Genomic DNA, 17,636 nt, shown 5'->3' with positions numbered 1-17,636 from the left:
GATAACTTCACTGCAGACTAGAATTATACATGAAAATCATCAAACAAACATACCACATAAGCACATCATCACTAAAGTTTTTGTTTCATCTGTCTTCTTATCTTATTTTGTGTTGTTTGAGAACTTTGTTTTAGATCATGGCTTCTTAAAAGCCTGCTTTGCTTGTCAGCTTTAACAATTCAACTGAAATCAAAGCACCACATCTTTTTGATACAAATGAACTTTCTTTCAAACTTTTACTTCCATAAGTCTAGTTGCTTCTGTACTTTCCTTCTAGCTGATTTGTTCACATATTTCTTTACTAAGTGTTACTTGATGAAACTTAAATACAGCCTAGCAAATTTTAAACATTCTCCCCTCCCACAGTGAGAAGTAGATGCAGACGAATAGGGCATCAAATCCAATTGATGTCAGTTCAGAGGCCATAAAATTTTTCAAATTTGCTTCATCTGTTCTGATTAAACTCTTTGATTGTTGTCTGCAGGTTAGTAGTCAAGAAAACTATCAAAACTCTTTATAAGCGTAATCCATCTAATCTTCGTTAAACTTTGTTGAGGTGTCTCGAGAGAACTCTGCTACAATAGGATAAAAGAAAAATTATTACTGCAGATAAAAGAAAAATATATGTAGCACCAAATAATTCTAATAAGAAGAAAGAAAGGTGCCATGATATCAATGAGCAATGGACAGACATTTATGATGATCTCAGAAGGAAGCCAGAGAGAGAGAAAGGAAGGAGAGGGAGAGAGCGAGGGCAGATGGCAGGCATTAAATGCAATAAGTGAAGGGAAAAAAAGAAAAACAAAAATAAATGTGATAAAAAGCTAGCTTTTAAGATTGTGGCCAGTCATTTAGTGGACTCTGTCTTCCCAATTAATGCCTCTTGTTGGGGGAAGAGAGATGGAGAGAGATTTTTCTTGCATGCCATGAATGCCGATGTCCAACATCCATCTCCTCTAGCTCATAGCCTGAATGCCATTGCTTTGGGATTGAAATCTTAGTCCATAGGGGACTGTTCAGTGTCATGTGCTCTTCGATTAGATAAACGTTAGGCCTTGGGCCATGTGTCCGGAAAAAGGAAATGTAGCCGTTAAAACGCCTGGTTTGTCTTCTCCCATTTTGGGGAGCCCAAAAGGCATAGTATTTGGAGGAGCTAATTCCAGGGAAAAAGGTTCTCTCGACAATTCAAGATGTTATGATGGATTTGATTCGCAATTGAAGTCAGAATTGGAGTTGGAATTGGGATAAAAATTAAAGTGATTATATTTTTAATACATTTAATTTGTGATTGAAATCAGATTTAAATACTAGCAGACAATAGAGATTGAATTTTAAAGAATTAGGATATTCATATTTCTATTGAAATTGAAATGAGGATGGATATCTCCCAACCAAATGGCTAGAATAAGGATCACTCGTTCCTATTTCAGAGGCCAACTTCTTCCAACCAAATAAATCTTAATTACTTCAAAATTTTCTGTAATCATTGAAAAAGAAGATAATTAACAGAATATTATACTAAGAAAGTAGTTAAAAAGGACAATGCACTGAGTTGTTCTTTGGACAATTCAAATTTTCCGAAATTATTTTTGAAGAAAATAACCTCTGAGATAATTATTTCTTGGAACAAATTTAATCTTCCCTCTCCACGTTTTTAACGAGTTTGATATTCCCTCCCCACGTTGGTAGGCCTTTGAACAGAAATGCCCTTTCCCACGCTATCGAACATCTTTTTCATCAAGTTTAATTGTATAACAGAGATCACATCAGTCTAAAAATTCAACCACACAATTTTATCAAAAAAAATCATCCAAGATTTGGTTTTATATGGAAGAAAAGTTTGCAAGGTTTGGACATTCTTGGACAAGCTTTTGAATGAGATTATTCGAGGCCAGGGACATTTTCATTCAACGTCAAAACTCAAAATTGGTTTCTTCTATGAAAAGGACTTGTCTCCAAGTTGTGAACAATAAGAGCAACTCCATCCCCCTAAACCCTATAAATGTTAATGAATAATTTAAGAAAAACTTTTGGTTTCCTAAGCTGTATTAGAATTTGTAGATGGATCATGGAACCAGGATTTCTTTTTGTCTAGCTTGCAGTAGATGAGCACCAAAAGAATTGCTGCAATGAAATTACATGCAAGCTTTTCGAGTATACCATCCCAGTCAAAAAGTCAAGAAGATTTGCAACTGCTGATATATAAGTTTGGTACCTTTAGAGTTGTGGATTTGATCACCCATGAGGTGGATTGTCCGAATTGCATAGCTCATTTACTGGAAAGAAAAAAAAAATAAAGAAATAAAAATGGCTTAAGAGGATGGGAATTTTGGTCCATTCAACAATCTATGAAAGCTATGGAAGCATTACAAAATGTTAAAAGAATAAAAAATATATAAAAGTGCATTCCATTCTCCAATTTAACCAGTGTTTTTGTCAGATAGGGCGTTAAGACTTTGTTGTCAATCAGTATCAGATCATATAAATCTCTTCTAAATTTAGTACAGAATATATGACGGATATTTTTTGAGGTTCTATCCATTATTATTTTTGCTAGGTTAGTTGATCCAGAATTATTTATATTTATTTTTACAAGTTCCCTTCTTCAAATTACCCATGGTTAATTCTTTCATGCTTTTCATATCACATCCACATGGTCTTGCTCTACAGCCTTTTCCTGCTCTCATTTATTTGTGGTCCAGCAATTGAGGACCACAGAGATCATTTTATTACTCTTGCTCTGCAAAAATAAAAACGCACAAACGCTCGAATTTGACCATACGAAACAATCAACACAATTTTAGGCTGCTACTTTAGTTTATAATTTATAGAATCAAACAAATTCTCAAACTGTTTTGAATGTGGTGCATCAGCTAAGAGAGTCCTAAACTATTACATACACATGAACCAATGGCACTAAAGTGCACTAGAAACACATCAGGTTGTGATGGATCACATATGAAACTTGTTCAATTGTAAAATAATTATGCTCATCGACGTAGGGGCATATTTGATTAAGGAGAATTAGATTCTGAAAAGAAAATGAGAATAAGTAAATCCCATCCTAGCTATTTGGTTGTTAAAAATCATACGTCATTCCGATTTCGAGGAGAATGAAAATATTGCAATCCCTCAAATCTAATCCCGAGTCCTTTTGAGGATATGGCCGTGGCCGTTACAATTCTGATCATAAACCAATTACACCCTAAGAATAGTGCCATTGATCACCCATTGTATTACTATTTAGCTCATTGGGCTGACGTGGTACTTGAGAATTAACACAATGATGGCCAGGATAGGCGGTGCTGGCCGACCGACACCCCTCGTACCACTTGACCAATCACTAACTGTCATGTGGAATCGATAAGCTGAGTAGTGACATGGTAGGTGATCTTTAGCATTTTTTGTGAAATTAAATTGCAGAAGCTCCATACTTGCGCAAATCTTACATTGTTGTCAAACAAGGATGATTTGCATGCCTCACAGTGCATTATCAGGGTACAAATTACGTGTATCATGTTGTCTTTGGAACATGGAACATCAACCATAATGCCAACCACCAGGCTATTGTCCTCTATGGCATTTCCAAGGGTCGAACAATGACCAATGGAACCCACCAGAGCCAATCAAAACACCTACAACAGTCTTTAGAGTGGACAATTAGGAAACAAACTCTGAAGGATCATTTAATAAGAGAATGGACTTTTGCGGGCTGCAGCAATTTTAGTTCATTTGTCACAGAAGAAGGAACCGGGGGAGCATTCCGTGCTCCATTCTATGAAGGTTTTATTAGCACACAGGGCATTTTGAATATAGAACTGCGGTCAAGTTGAACAAAGAGGAGGAATAAATGCTATAAACATGGTGCCTTAAATATGATGAGAATGGTAGGTGATCATGTAAGTGATATCTCCCGAGGGATAATCATGTATGAGAACATGATCAAATTCACAGGTAAATCACAAGTCAATGGTTCAAAAACTTATGGTGGTCAACTTAAATAGTTATGCTATCATGTCTTTTAAAAATAGGACGCCATGACAGATTGACTAGAGATTAAATGCTATATTGCTCAAAATAGGAGCTCAGAATTCCAATGCTGCCTTAGGAATGAGAGGAGGAAAGATGACATGAGAGGAAGTAGTGTAAAGATCTAAACAAGCTATCAGCCATGGTGGATGCTACACTTGGTAGACACTGGTCAAAGGAATTTCTTCAGCAGTTTTAAGAATTTTAATTCTTCTTGGTTTTTACATGAAAAGTTCCAAATCAAAATTCTCTACCTTGCATCGTGCCGTATACTATTTGTGTACAGCCTGGGTCATAATCATTTGGCAAAAACTCAGAAAAATATTTGGATATAAATGGGGAGTCAAAACTCACAAGCAAATTCAGGTTGTTTAAGTAAGGCAGATTGATCATAACACATAACTATAGCTTATGAGACATATGCATGGTCAAATGGGTTCATCATTTTGATTTTTACCTTTTTTTTATTTTGGTTGGGGGGATCCACTCTCAATGTCAAGCTCCAGAAATGCAGCATTTTATTTACGCTGACAAGATGGCCTCTTTCGCTAGTAGTCCATTCAAACCAGCTGCTCGTAATTGGTCTCACATTTTTGGAAGGCTAGGAAAAGTTCCCTAAACATTCTTTTATCCAAAAAAAAAAAAAAAAAAAAAAAGAAGAAGAAGAAGGTTTCTAAACTTTTGCCTTTCAATCAACTCAGGATCTCATGAATTTTCTCCCTCGACCAAATTCTAGTTAATATGCACATAACCACTGCAAGAGTACAGAAAGGCAACAGACATGGGCTCATTCACCTGAGTCCTTCTTTACCTTTCAATTTTTACAGTGAAGACTGTTATTATCTGAGTCTATTATTCTTTATTATATCAAAAGGCTCTTCCTATCTAGCTCTGTTTTGCCAATCCAGATTTAATCAGCATTTCTTTTATCGCCATACCATACGTCTTTTCTGTTGATCAAACAATATAACAATGAATCAAACCAATTAAAATGAAAGCTTCATTTGTTTCCCATGCTCACATTCCTATATAGATAGCAACTTCTAGTGTCCCATCTTTTATGTTCATCAAACACTACACCATAATCCATCAACTATTATTCAGCCCGTAAATGAGAGAGTTCCATCTGTTCTTCTATGTTGCTCTGAAACCTTGACAGTCCCAAATGTCATTGGTCCACTGCTAGCAAATGTAATAATCAAGGATGGAACTACTACTACATGTTTGAAATTGCATTTTGTCTCCAAGCTCTGATGCCTAAATTTGTTAGTTAAGAAAACTCTTACATAAGCAGGCAACTCCAACCATACTACCTTTCTGCTTCATTGTCCTTATTCTAGTTTAAATAAAATTCGGACAATAATGTGCATTTAGTCATTCCTTATTTCTACAGGGCAAATCAGTAAACAATATTGTATGCAGCATTCTTCCAACAAGGCACTACAAGCAAAAGGCCCCTTCATTCATATCCAGTTTGCGCAAAAAATACTGATGATATCAAAAGACAAAATTCAGATGTAACATTTACCATCAGAGATGACAAGTATTTCCATATCAGCAAGCCTTGGGTTCATTATCCAACTTAAGGATCCAATGATATAAAGATAAATAAATTTCTTCAAAGTTACTATGTTCTGTGACATCTAACATATTTGTAAGCAGAATGAGTTCTCAGCAAATTTAAGCCCAAGAGAAGGTAGCAGAAGAGGACACTAAAGGTATTTGTGCTTAAGAAGAATTCATGATGATATTTCATATTCTTGGGACTTAAATTTTTTAAAAAAAAAAATATAAGTGTTTGAAGAACTTTTGAAGATATTCCACGAAAAACTAGGTATATAAACAAAGTTAAGTATCCATAATTTAAACTCATAGTGTAGCTACTTGCTCTGAGCCGTCTGGATCTTCACCATGTATTACAACAATAAGATGCCCAGATATAATTCTCTGTTCCAACAATAGCAAATACATTGATTTTCTGCTCCGTTTTATTTTCAGTTGAATGAAGTGATTTTAATTACTGATAGATGTTGCATACTATTGTATAGAATCAGATAAGAACATGAGCAGAAAAATGTGTATGCAACCAATGTCAAGTATTAAACTAAATGGAAGTTGTCATCCAGAAGAACATGGCTCGAAGTAATTAAGATGAAATGTTAAATGGGTAGACTGATAGGTGAAAAGGACGGTGGTTTACTGCATAGACTGAAAACGTTTCATGATGAGAATACTCATGTCCATATATCGCTGGGCACAATTGGTGAGACATGTGGATTCACTGGAGCTGAACTTGCTGCCAGGAGTCCCAGTAATGCATTTGTCCCAGCACACATTTGTGATCTTCCCCACCATCTCACTAACCATAGCTTTCTGCTTCTCTTCCTGCAGAAAGTCAATCAATTGACTCAAATTTTTGATCCCAGACATTTAGTATCCTCAACAAACATCAAAGGTTATTAATTCTTAAATTAGTGCTAGTAATGGTGAAAAAAGACTTTGATGATAGCCATATGATAAATGGCTTAAAGAAGGAAATGCATAATGCATTGTATCCTCAATGAACGTCAAAGGTTATTAATTGTTAAATTAGTGCTAGTAATGGCAAATAAAGACTTTGATGATAGCAGTATGACAAATGGCTTAAAGAAGGAAATGCATAATGCATCTGTGCAATTATATGCACAGAATCACAAAAAGTGATGAAAAGACTTGCATTTATATTCATATGGAAACTTTGTAAAAAAACAGCCTGCAATAGTTTCCTTTCTGCAGATTCAGGCCACATTTATTGTTGTTGTTTTTGCAGATTAAGGCCACATTTATTGTTGTTGTTTTTGCAGATTAAGGCCACATTTTTGTAGACATGTGCCTATATTAAGTTTTTAGATGCTTTTGCCCCCAGCTCTAGGATACTTTCCAGCCATATATTTTAAACAGAGTGAATGCACATAATTTAATAGCTAATACACGTTTTATTGAGTATGCATTACATGTTAAAGGGCTGAAGATTATCCATGGGCCAGAGGCAAAAGCACATGAAAATTACACACGCACACACACACACACAAAGAGAGAGAGAGAGCAAGAGAGAGAGAGAGGGAGGGAGGAGGAAGAGGGAGGGAGGAGGAGAGAGAGGTGGTCCAAATTTGCAGAACAGAAATAAAGCGGCACATCTATAAAACTCCCTATATGGGGGTCTATATGTCTATGTATGTATCTCCGCATGCATGCATGTATATATATTCTTTGCTGTTGAAAAGTGCTAAAACTTTGAAGAATATGCATTATTAAAAAATAAAATCAAATCTCAACAAATACAACAATGTTATTACATTTTTTTTCTTCAAGTTTTCACTATAATAATGGATACAAATCAAAGGGAACAACAGTGAAATTTTATAACATAGTTAAACACATGTCCAACAGGAATACCTTATCTGTTTGTACGACATCCGTCCTAATTTTGTTTGGGATTCCTACCTCTCTAATAACTTTTCTACATGAATTCAGAACCTCTTCACTGATACTGTTCATGACCTGCTATATTCCCACCTTTAAACAATTCCATTCTCCCAAGGCTTAAAAAGCTCATAAATCCTAATCCTTCTCCATCATAGGCATTTCTGACATATCTTTTTTAGCATAACTATATATCTACTTAAAACATCCCCATTCTTGTATGTTTGCTCATTACTGCAAATTTATTATACTGCATTACAGATGCCTCCAATATCAGGGTGACACTAGTTAGTGATGTTTGGAGCACCTTCCTAAGATATGAACCTAAAACATCCTTCAAGTAGTTTGATTGTAGTGGTTCTCTTTCCAGACTTCCCAACATTAGTATGTGTGTGCACACAAATTGGAGAAAAGGGGAGAAAGAAATAAGCATAGCTTAGCACATAATTAGGCTTTCAGATATGCCTGAAATTTCTATTCACACCATTGATCTCCTCTCCTCATTAGCTTTGCAATTACAGCATTTGCCCATATTTAGCATCTAACATAACTTGCATAAAAACCTGAAGCAGCAAGAACAGGAGAGATTAAGCCCTACATGACCATGTTATAGCAACAAAGTACGCTTATCATAGAACTAGGTTGTTCGAGATATGGAGAAATTTTTATGTAGGAACCAATTGGTCAATTAATTAACTCTACAAACACGGCATCTCCCCATATGGGGAATCTAATAAAGCACATACTAGGGATCAGGCCTTGCGCGAGCATGTTGCAAGATGAATGCCAAACCAACATGAGTTGAAAGTTATCCTAAAAGGGTCAGAATGAACGTGGTTTACTTTTTTGCTAAGCTAGCACATTTTTGGTTTCGGGTCTGTGTAGTTTGGTTTCAAAAAGGTCTAGTGATTTCTCTTACGGATCTGGTTTAACATTACCAAAACCTGGACCCACTGCCAAATCGCCCCATTCATGGTTACTTGTGGTATATTCTTACAGCTAAGCATGTCTGGGCTTAATTTATAGCATAACAAAAAGTAGTCCATGCAATTTAGTGAATGAAAGCACTTGGCAATTATCCTTAATTTCTCCCACGGATCTAGGTAATTTTCAAGATTCCGTGGGCAACGGTAATTAAAGCATCAAGGAGAAGGAGAAGGTACTGGTCTTCTTGCCAGCCAGGCACCCTATTGTAATTTCTGGCATTGTGCTTTCCTCATTAGATGGTACATGTAGTAATGCTACCAACCATCATATGCACATCTCACTTCATCCACTTTAATATAATCGTACTCAAAGTATTCCCAACCTTCCTCTTCTCCTTCCAACATTAAATCCAATGCATAAATACAACCTTTTGGGAAAACCTAGTTTTCTTTTGACCTCAAATACATATCCTATCACCTCATATACCTCCTAAAGCTGTACCTTACTCTGTTCTAACTATTTTAAATCCTCAATCCTTTAATCTTCCTTCCATCATTTCAGTTGAGCTTCCCTCCCAATTCCTCACATATGCCTCCCTTTCACATCAACCTTTGCAATGGAAACAAATTCCAACATAAATCCATCATCTTATAAATCAAAAGCTGCTTCCAAATCCAAGGGCTTAAAGACACAATTTCCAAGTCCCTAGATATATTGAAAAAATCCACATAGAAAAGGTGTTTTATTTGTGTTTCATAACATCCCATGTAAACTTCACAAATAAGAAGACTCTATCAGATTTTATCAAAAGCGCAGGAGTCGAATATTGCATCGAAAATGAAATTTTTTATTAAAGATCAGCAAAATTCAAGAATATTTAGTCACAAGGAAAAATTATCCTGCAATAAACAACAAGTTTCTAAGAAGCTGAAAGAAGCTAATGGATCTAACCTCGAGGAACCGCTGCAACTCCGCGGAGTTCTCCATCTCAGCCTCTTCTCCGAAAACCTTAGGGAGCTTGGTTGCCCTAAAACCCTCAAAACGCTACTTGTAGGGTCTAAATGGGCCGATTGGTTGGGCCTCAGGAACCAGACCCAACGCATTTAACCAAGAGAAATGCTTTGTGCACGGGGGCGGTGCAGAACCGCGCCGGACAGAAGAAAAAAAAAAAAAAAAATCGGGCACCGCATTTTGGCCGTACGTATGAATTAATTATCACGAGCGATGCACGAGATTCTATAATATACGAAATATTTTTTCATAATAAATAAAAATATTTTTATACATCATCCGTATACAGTTTCATTTTATTAGCTACGTAGCCATCACTTTTCAACACACATTTAATATCCATTTAATATCTGTCATTTTATTTTTACATTTAAATTTTTAAAAATAAAAAAAATATATATATTTTTTAAATTATAACATTCTGTGCCGATATTATGACATTCTATATTGAAATTATGATTTTCTACATAAAATGTCATAATTTTTTCACAGATATCATAAAAAGAAAAAATATTTTTATTATTAAAAAATTAATATCAGCATCCTGTATTGAAATTATGACTTTCTGCATAGGATGTTATAATTTTTTCATAGGTGTCGTAAAGACCAAAGGATATTTTTGATATTTTCATAGGATATCATATTTTTTTTTAATGATGAAAATATCATTTCTTCTTTACGACATCCTGTGAAAAAATTATGGCGGCATATGGTGTTATAAATTTTTCGGAAGGAAAGGAGCATTTTTGTCCTTTAAAATTTCAAACAAAAAAGTAGAACTACGGATATTAAATGTGCATTGAAAAGCAGTGGTTATGTGATCTAATAGGAGAAGCGATGCGCTCCACGTCAGATTTTCTACACTGCGGGCAGTATACAAAGAATTTCTCTACAACATTATTTTTCTCACCTTCTTTTTGGGTGAATGATAGATTTTGCGGTGCTTTTAGAGCTGTGGGAAGGAATGTGAATTCTTCTTTCATCAAAAACTAGCTTGTAACTTCCATGCGATGCATGAAATATAATTTTTTTTAAATATTTTATTTTATTTATCTATTCTATTATATTTATTTATATATATTTAAAAATAATTAAAATAATAAAATAATTTATATTTTATGTATAGCAAAGATTATAAGTTATCAGATAAATCTTGTAAAGATTAATGATCTTAATTCTGTAAAATCCGTTTGTAAACCCATTATTTTTTATTATTTTTATCTCAGTCATATTTAAATCTTTCTATCCCTCCTTCTTCTTTGGTCATCTCCTCACACATCCCCAACTCTTCCAATAATAGGACTGCAATGTTGCTGACATCCTTTGATCATTTTCTCGCATATCTCCCAAATCTTCTAATAGTAGAGCGGATAATATTGTCCGTCGGCCATCATTGTCATTAATGGCAGCAACCTCTTCGAGCTCGAGGTGAAGCAAAAATATATGCAAGGGTGCCTCGAATTGATGGCTCAAGAGAGATTTAAATTTTAAAAATTAAGAAATTTTTTTGTGTATTTAAATTTTCGAGATCTAAAATTTATTTTTTAAAAAAAAAAAAATAAAAATTTTAAATTTTTTTTTCGATGCTTGCTCGCCTCTAATCCCTCTTGAACCGATCCCACCACCTCTGTCTCCTTCACCGCCACCTCACCATCCACTCGTTCTCCCTGATGTCGATTTTTTCCTCGGACTGGCCCATAACCCCGACCACCACCCGAGTTGGCTGGATCGGGACCACAATCCACTCGTTCCACTCATCATCGGCTATCCCATCGATGTCCGCCATGTCGCCCTGGACGCCGCCACCGGTGTCCTCCCGGAGCCTATCCTCGAGCTCCATTCTTGTCGACATGGCCACCAGCGACTCAGCCCTCACCACTGATATCGCCTCTGCAGCCACCATCGATGCCCATCTCGAACAGCGATCGTGGGGCCCAAATGAGCATGCTTTTAATCTTTGCGGGTGGAGAGGAGGCGGTCGTCCGAACTCCGATCAGCTGGATCAGGACCACCATCCACCTGCTCTTCTCATCGTCGACTACCCCGTCAATGTCTTATTTCTATCTTTATATGATCAGGATTTATTTGTTATTTCTTTTTATCTATTTATTATTTATTTTTATTTTTGTATGATCATGATTGTAAATTTTTTGCATATTTTTCTCCTCCCATAATATTCGTTTTCGCATATATGCTTCTTCATATGGTATTAAAGCCTACCTCCATGGCATCCTCCTCCAACTCGATACCTACACCTACCACTTTGTTTTCAATTGTTATTCAACTTAATTAGGATAATTTTATTACTTGAAGACATATATTTGACATCTCTTGACAGCCAATCAACTATGAGATCTTACAGATGGTACGACCTCATCTCTATCTCCAACAATTGTCACAACTTTAGATGATAGAAGAACAAAGAAATCAATCTCTAATCTGGCTTATGAATCATGGCTTCTCCATGATCAAATCGCTCCAACGTGGCTTCTCAATAATATATCCAATGTGATGATGGTTCATATCATCAGGTTGCCACATGCATAAGATGTTTGGCTTGCTCTTGAATCGCTTTATGCCATTCAGAGTGAAACATATTATAGTATTCTTATGATGGATTTTCATACTCTTAACAAGAGCTCGCTCTCTATTAAAGATTATCTGCAAGAGGCAAAAAGGATATTGAACAACATGACTGCCATTAATAGACCTGTATCGTCTATCAATTTATGCCATCAAATCTTGCCCGACCTTGATCTAGGGTACAAACATCTTGTCTCTACACTCCTTACTATGGAAATCGCTGTTAGTTTTGAAGAACTATATGACATTCTTCTCCCACATGATACCTGATTGAAACTCCAAAGTTTCATAACTCACTTGACTATGGGTGGGATTCCACTTGCTACAAATTATGTGCACAAAGCCAGCCAATGAGGTCCACTATAACTGTTGGGAATAGTATCCCAAAGCCAATCGTCAGCCTGTTGACGGTTGTGCTCCTTTGTATTAGTACATGAATTATAAATAAATAAAATTATTTTGGCATTTTTTCATCACAAATGTTTCATCTTCTAATGAACTCCTGTGTTGTGGTGAAGTCCTTAGGACTATTTAGACTCGACAAAGGAGGATTTATCGCTTAGTCCTTAAACCTGTTCGCGACTAAATGATACGTTGTTACCAAAGACGATAACGTTTATCGAGCATAGATCGTTGTGTGCCATATGGGTTGGTTGTCCTCATAATCAAGGAGTATGGAGACACTGGTATGGCATACAGGTGAGATGTAATGGTACATCTGCACTGAACGTGACCGACTCCGGAGCTATTTCTGCTGTCAAGATTTGCTCCGATGGGATATGGGTATAAATGTCCCTCCGACCTGAGACCGCCATGATGACTTGCAAGCAACTACTGCACTTAGGCACTAGACTACCTGAATTTCTAATTCAGTGACGGAAGGCTGCTGGGTGTAGTCAAGTACTTAACTTATCGGTGCGTGTGTCAAGATGGGATTGACCACGCCAGTTTAGGAGCTGTGTACAGTCGTGTTTTAATTTAGCAAAATCTTGACCAGGGTAGTCCTAGTGAGGGGTCACAGGACTAATTGAGTTGAGCACGATTCGGATGATCTCATCAGGGTTGACAGTTTAACCCTGAGTCGTCCTAAACACGGGGTCAAAAGGAATGAATTATACGATAACCATATTCACGTAGGTTCTAAATGTTGCGATTGTGACTATTCGATCTATCCTATTGTCGGGTACCATTGCTAGATGGTCACTTCGATTAGTACAGGAATTGGTTCCTGTGCTACCGACTTAGGTTCGAACCTGCGGGGTCACACACATTAGAGGTTCCTTTCTGATCTGATGGCTGATTATGAGTCTTATGTGTTTGGGACTCTATGATTGAGAATTAGGATTATCTGATCATAAGTTCCACACATTTTGGGTACCGGGGTCAAAATTTTGAATTTCAAATTTTGAATTTGAAATTTGAACTCTTTGATCAGGATTTCATATCGATGGTTTCTGATGCCTAATTGCCCATCGAATTTGGACTCAATATTTATGAGAGGTTTAATTAGTGATTTGATCACTAATTAACTCAATTTGATTGAGTAATTATTTTTGGATCAAGTCCAATTGAATTGGATTCAGTTGGGTTTGACCCGATTAGGTTAAGAGTTGACCTAATCGTCGAGATGGTTTGATCTCTGATTTGATCAGGGTTGGGTTTAGTCAATTTCTGATTTGATTAGAATTTTATTGAGCCTAATTAAGCCTAATTAAGTTGGGTTTAATTTAGTCTAATTGTGCTTAACCTATTTTGATTAGGTTGGTTCAATTAAGATCAAACCACCATTTGAATTTGAATCCCTGCACCACCTTAAATCTCTGCACCCATTTGAATTCACGAGAAGAAACTTCTCGTGAATTTTTTCTCACGCAAAGCCCTTCTCACGCCCACTTTTGTGCACCATATGGATGGATAAAGCTGATTAGTTAACCATTCAAATTCAAAACGTGTTTGAATTTGAATGGATAACTTATCTCTTTTGCCTTCAAGCTTATCCATCTTGTGCGCCACATAATTCACACGAGAAAGAGTTTCTCGTGAAACCTTTCCACTCACAAAGAGTCCACGCCCTTCTCTTCTCATGCCATAAGTGGATAGGGATGAGTTGATTTTTATTTGAATTCAAATTTGATTTGAATTCAAATGTGTAACCACTTGTCTTTATCCTCTCACACGGATAAGACACGTTTTGAACTATTTTAAAAGAGATAGGGAGGTGGGGCGTGTGTAGAAAAATTCTGAGAAAGAAAGTGGGGCGTGAGAAAGTCTTGTGCGTGAGGTGAAGGTCCAAAACCTTCCAAGAGAAAAAGAAAGAAAAGAAAGAAAATTGGACGCAGGGTTTTTGGTGTGTACCCTAGGGTTTCTACCTAGGGTTCGGGAAGTGAGATTGGTGTGCCACGAGTGTCGTGAGTCTATCAAATTTTAGGAGAGATCCATCAGCCTCTCAACCAACCATGCAGACGATCCGAAGTATCTGAGGAGTCGCACACATCGATCGAAGGAGTTCGATCAACATTAGCCATCAAAAGGGTGAAATCACGAACTAACATTCGTGAGGAACCGATCAGATGGGAGCTTCGTGTGGACGATCCACAGAGGTCAGACATTAGTGTGGCTGCGACGTGAAGATCAGAGCCCCCCGACGGTGATCAGATTGCGGTGATCGATTACCCACAAAAGATGATGTGTTCTGAACACAGTACAGTAAAAAGTTTACTGTTTCAAATTTAAATTTTAAATTTAAATACATGCTGTTGTATATATTTAGATCCTAGTGTAGGATTAATTAGTATTAATTAATGAGATTAATTAATAATTCTACTGTAAAATAGTAATTTTAAAAAATTTTAAAATTATCATTTTGCCCCTGCATTGAATTTTGCTACAAATGGTATCAGAGCATGGTTCTAGAATATGATATACATATGCATGCGTAGATTAAGGTGTAATCTATAAGTTCAAATTTGAAATTCGAAATTTAAAATTTGAATTTTAAAATTTAAATTTTGAAATTTAAAATTTGTTTGAAATTTGAAATTTGAAATTTGAAATTCAAATTTAAAATTTGAAATTCAAATTCAAAATTTAAAATTCAAAGATTGGAAATTTAAAATTTGAAATTTGGTTGAAATCTCAAATTTAAAATTTAAAATTCAAAATTTAAAATTTAAAATTTAAAAATTTAAAATTCAAAGATTGGAAATTCAAAATTTGAAATTTGATTGAAATCTCAAATTTAAAATTTAAATTTAAAATTTAAAATTTAAAATTCAAAATTTAAATTTTGAAATTGGTATATTTAGATAAACTTGATCCAAGTAGCAAGTAATCTAATTGGGTTGGTTGCCATGGCCGTCTGGTCATAGGAGAAAAGTAGAGTTTAAAGGCCCTCTCTTCCCATTCGATGGGGTCTCCTATGGTGGTAGGGGTGTCGATGCAATTATATCCCATACCGATGAAGCAGTGAAAGGACTTAATTATAAAATTTATCAAGAATGTGTTAGATTAGATCTAAAAAAAAATTCATGATTTATTTTGAGTTATTTTCTGTTATGAAATGAGCAATAGGATTGCTGTTTATGAATTATGCTGATCCGTTTGTGAAATGAGTCAACACATTTGGTGAACAGAAAATAAAATCTTTCAAAATTTAAAAATTATTTTCGAAATGTCAAACCCTGATCCATCAGCCCAAGTACTTAATTAAAAGAATTAAGTGTTGTCTAGTAGGTCTAGAATTGTGAATTAAGATCTAAGATAATTGTATAAACTTGTGGGTCAATGGGTTAGATGAATTAGGTCCATAATTGGGTTAGACCAAAGGTTAGCTTAAAAAATAGACTAAATGGAGTAATTGGTCAAATCTAATCAAAAGTTGAATTAGATTAGGTCAAGGATACTCTAGACTCAACTTCAATAGTTGTAGTTGAATGGGTCCATGTCTTTAACTAGACCAAGATGGACTTAATTCATGGCTACGCGGTGGAGCCCTATTTACTAAGTTGATCAAAATTAAAACTAATGAACCAGTTGATGTCTAAGGTAAGTTCGACAGTTTTGACCAGTGGTTCTTAAGCGGGAGCTACTCGCATTGATTCGATCATTGACGAGTTAATGGCAAATCTCCACCACTGATCTCACTTATCTGGCCAATTTGGTAAGTTAGATTTTGATTAGATCACTTGGTGATTAGAGCTCACCCATGTCATTGGTAAATCAGTGTGACTGATTTAGGTACTCCTAATGCCAGCTTTAATTAAATCTTTTTTTAATCTGACTTGATAAATCAGTGGGAGGATTGAAATTGGCTGGATGATTTCTTCTCTACTATCCTTTAATAAAATCCTCAAAAAATATTAGGTCTCTAAAATGATTAAGTTATAATGATAACTAAGTCAAAGCCTCCCATTAATGAGTGATAATGAGTCCATTAGTTCAATGATCATTGGAGGCCCAAAGGCCTGGTGCTCATTGGCTAATAAAATTATCATTCATAATATGATAATTTGGTTGAGTCTTTCTGATGGTGGTTAGGTTGGCCGGCCAAAGTCGGGCCTGATCATTTATTGGTCTGATTCACCAAATTAAGTCATGCTAATGGTTGGACTAACCAGATCTTTTCAGTGGAGGCCAAAGCCTACTGATTAGGTTATGGGGCAAAATCAATTACTAGAAGTTATTTAGAGAAACAACTGGTTAAGAACCTACCCATAGATGCACATGGGTTGACCAACCAAAGTTGGGCTCGTGTGTAGTCTGTGTGGATTCTAGTACCCATTAAGGAATTAAAGTAATTCCTCGAATTGGAGGTTGAGGCTACCAGTTCGTAAAAATATTAGGAAAAACTTTAGACTAAAGTCTAAGTCTTTAGTATTAATTTATGTACTAATAGAGGTCTGATTTTCTTTATACAGCTATGGCCACTACCCTATTGCTCCGGTCATTATTAGATAATGACAAGCTCATGGGACCTAATTTCGATAGCTGGTATTGAAAATTGAAAATCTTCTTGAGCATGAGCGGATCCTTTATGTAGTAACGGATCCAGCACCTGAGGAGCCAGCTCCGAACGCTAGTAAGACGATCCGAGATACTTACCAGAAGTGGCTCAATGACCGCACTACCGTCCGATTATTATGCTGGCAGCAATGAATGACGAGTTCAGCCGCAGGTTTGAGAACGCCCAGCCACAGGAGATGCTTCAAATGTTGAACGACTCCTTTGGCACGCCTGACGACGTTGAAAGGCATAAAACTAGTTGTGCCATTTTCAATGCTCGGATGAGGGATGGGGCCTCAGTCACTGATCATGTACTGTACATGATCGAGATGATTGAGTGCCTGAGCAAATTGGGTTTTCCTCTGCACGAGCAGCTCGGTAAGGATGCGATCCTTAATTCCTTGCCCAAGTCCTTCCTCCATTCTTACTCATTTTCGAATGACAAAGCCTGCAGTAAACTACCATGGGTTGTTGGGGTTGCTGCAGAACTTTGAGAAGGATCACCAGCTCTATAAGGAGTCGGTGAATGTAGTGGGAGGGTCTTCTTCTCATCGTCGACCCTTTGGGAAGGGGAAGAAGAACAAAAGAAGAAGAACAAGAAGGTGCAGTCTCATGCTAGGACG

The 17,636-nt window shown here is 36.3% G+C and overlaps 1 protein-coding gene across 3 annotated transcripts; it reads right to left on the bottom strand.

The window, feature by feature from the left end:
- Positions 1–34: 34 nt before the first annotated feature.
- LOC105061410 (mitochondrial import inner membrane translocase subunit TIM8) lies at positions 35–9,525 on the bottom strand. 3 transcript variants are annotated; one of them, XR_012133838.1, is made up of 3 exons: positions 9,370–9,525; positions 2,216–6,414; positions 35–575 (listed from the first exon to the last, which is right to left on the bottom strand). XR_012133838.1 is itself a non-coding variant. In XM_010945445.4 (2 exons), the coding sequence occupies exons 1-2, from the start codon at positions 9,403–9,405 to the stop codon at positions 6,226–6,228; spliced, it is 225 nt and encodes a 74-aa protein (XP_010943747.2). In that variant the 5' UTR covers positions 9,406–9,422; the 3' UTR covers positions 6,111–6,225. The 3 variants fall into 3 exon arrangements, 1 of the variants encoding a protein (XP_010943747.2); XR_012133837.1 differs by having other exon boundaries at positions 35–572; XM_010945445.4 differs by lacking the exon at positions 35–575 and having other exon boundaries at positions 6,111–6,414; positions 9,370–9,422.
- Between the last annotated feature and the right edge of the window lie 8,111 nt (positions 9,526–17,636).

The sequence above is a fragment of the Elaeis guineensis genome, chromosome 8, assembly GCF_000442705.2.
Source record: "Elaeis guineensis isolate ETL-2024a chromosome 8, EG11, whole genome shotgun sequence".
In the NCBI taxonomy this organism is placed as follows: domain Eukaryota; kingdom Viridiplantae; phylum Streptophyta; class Magnoliopsida; order Arecales; family Arecaceae; genus Elaeis; species Elaeis guineensis.
This window is presented reverse-complemented; position numbering and strand designations above follow the sequence as displayed.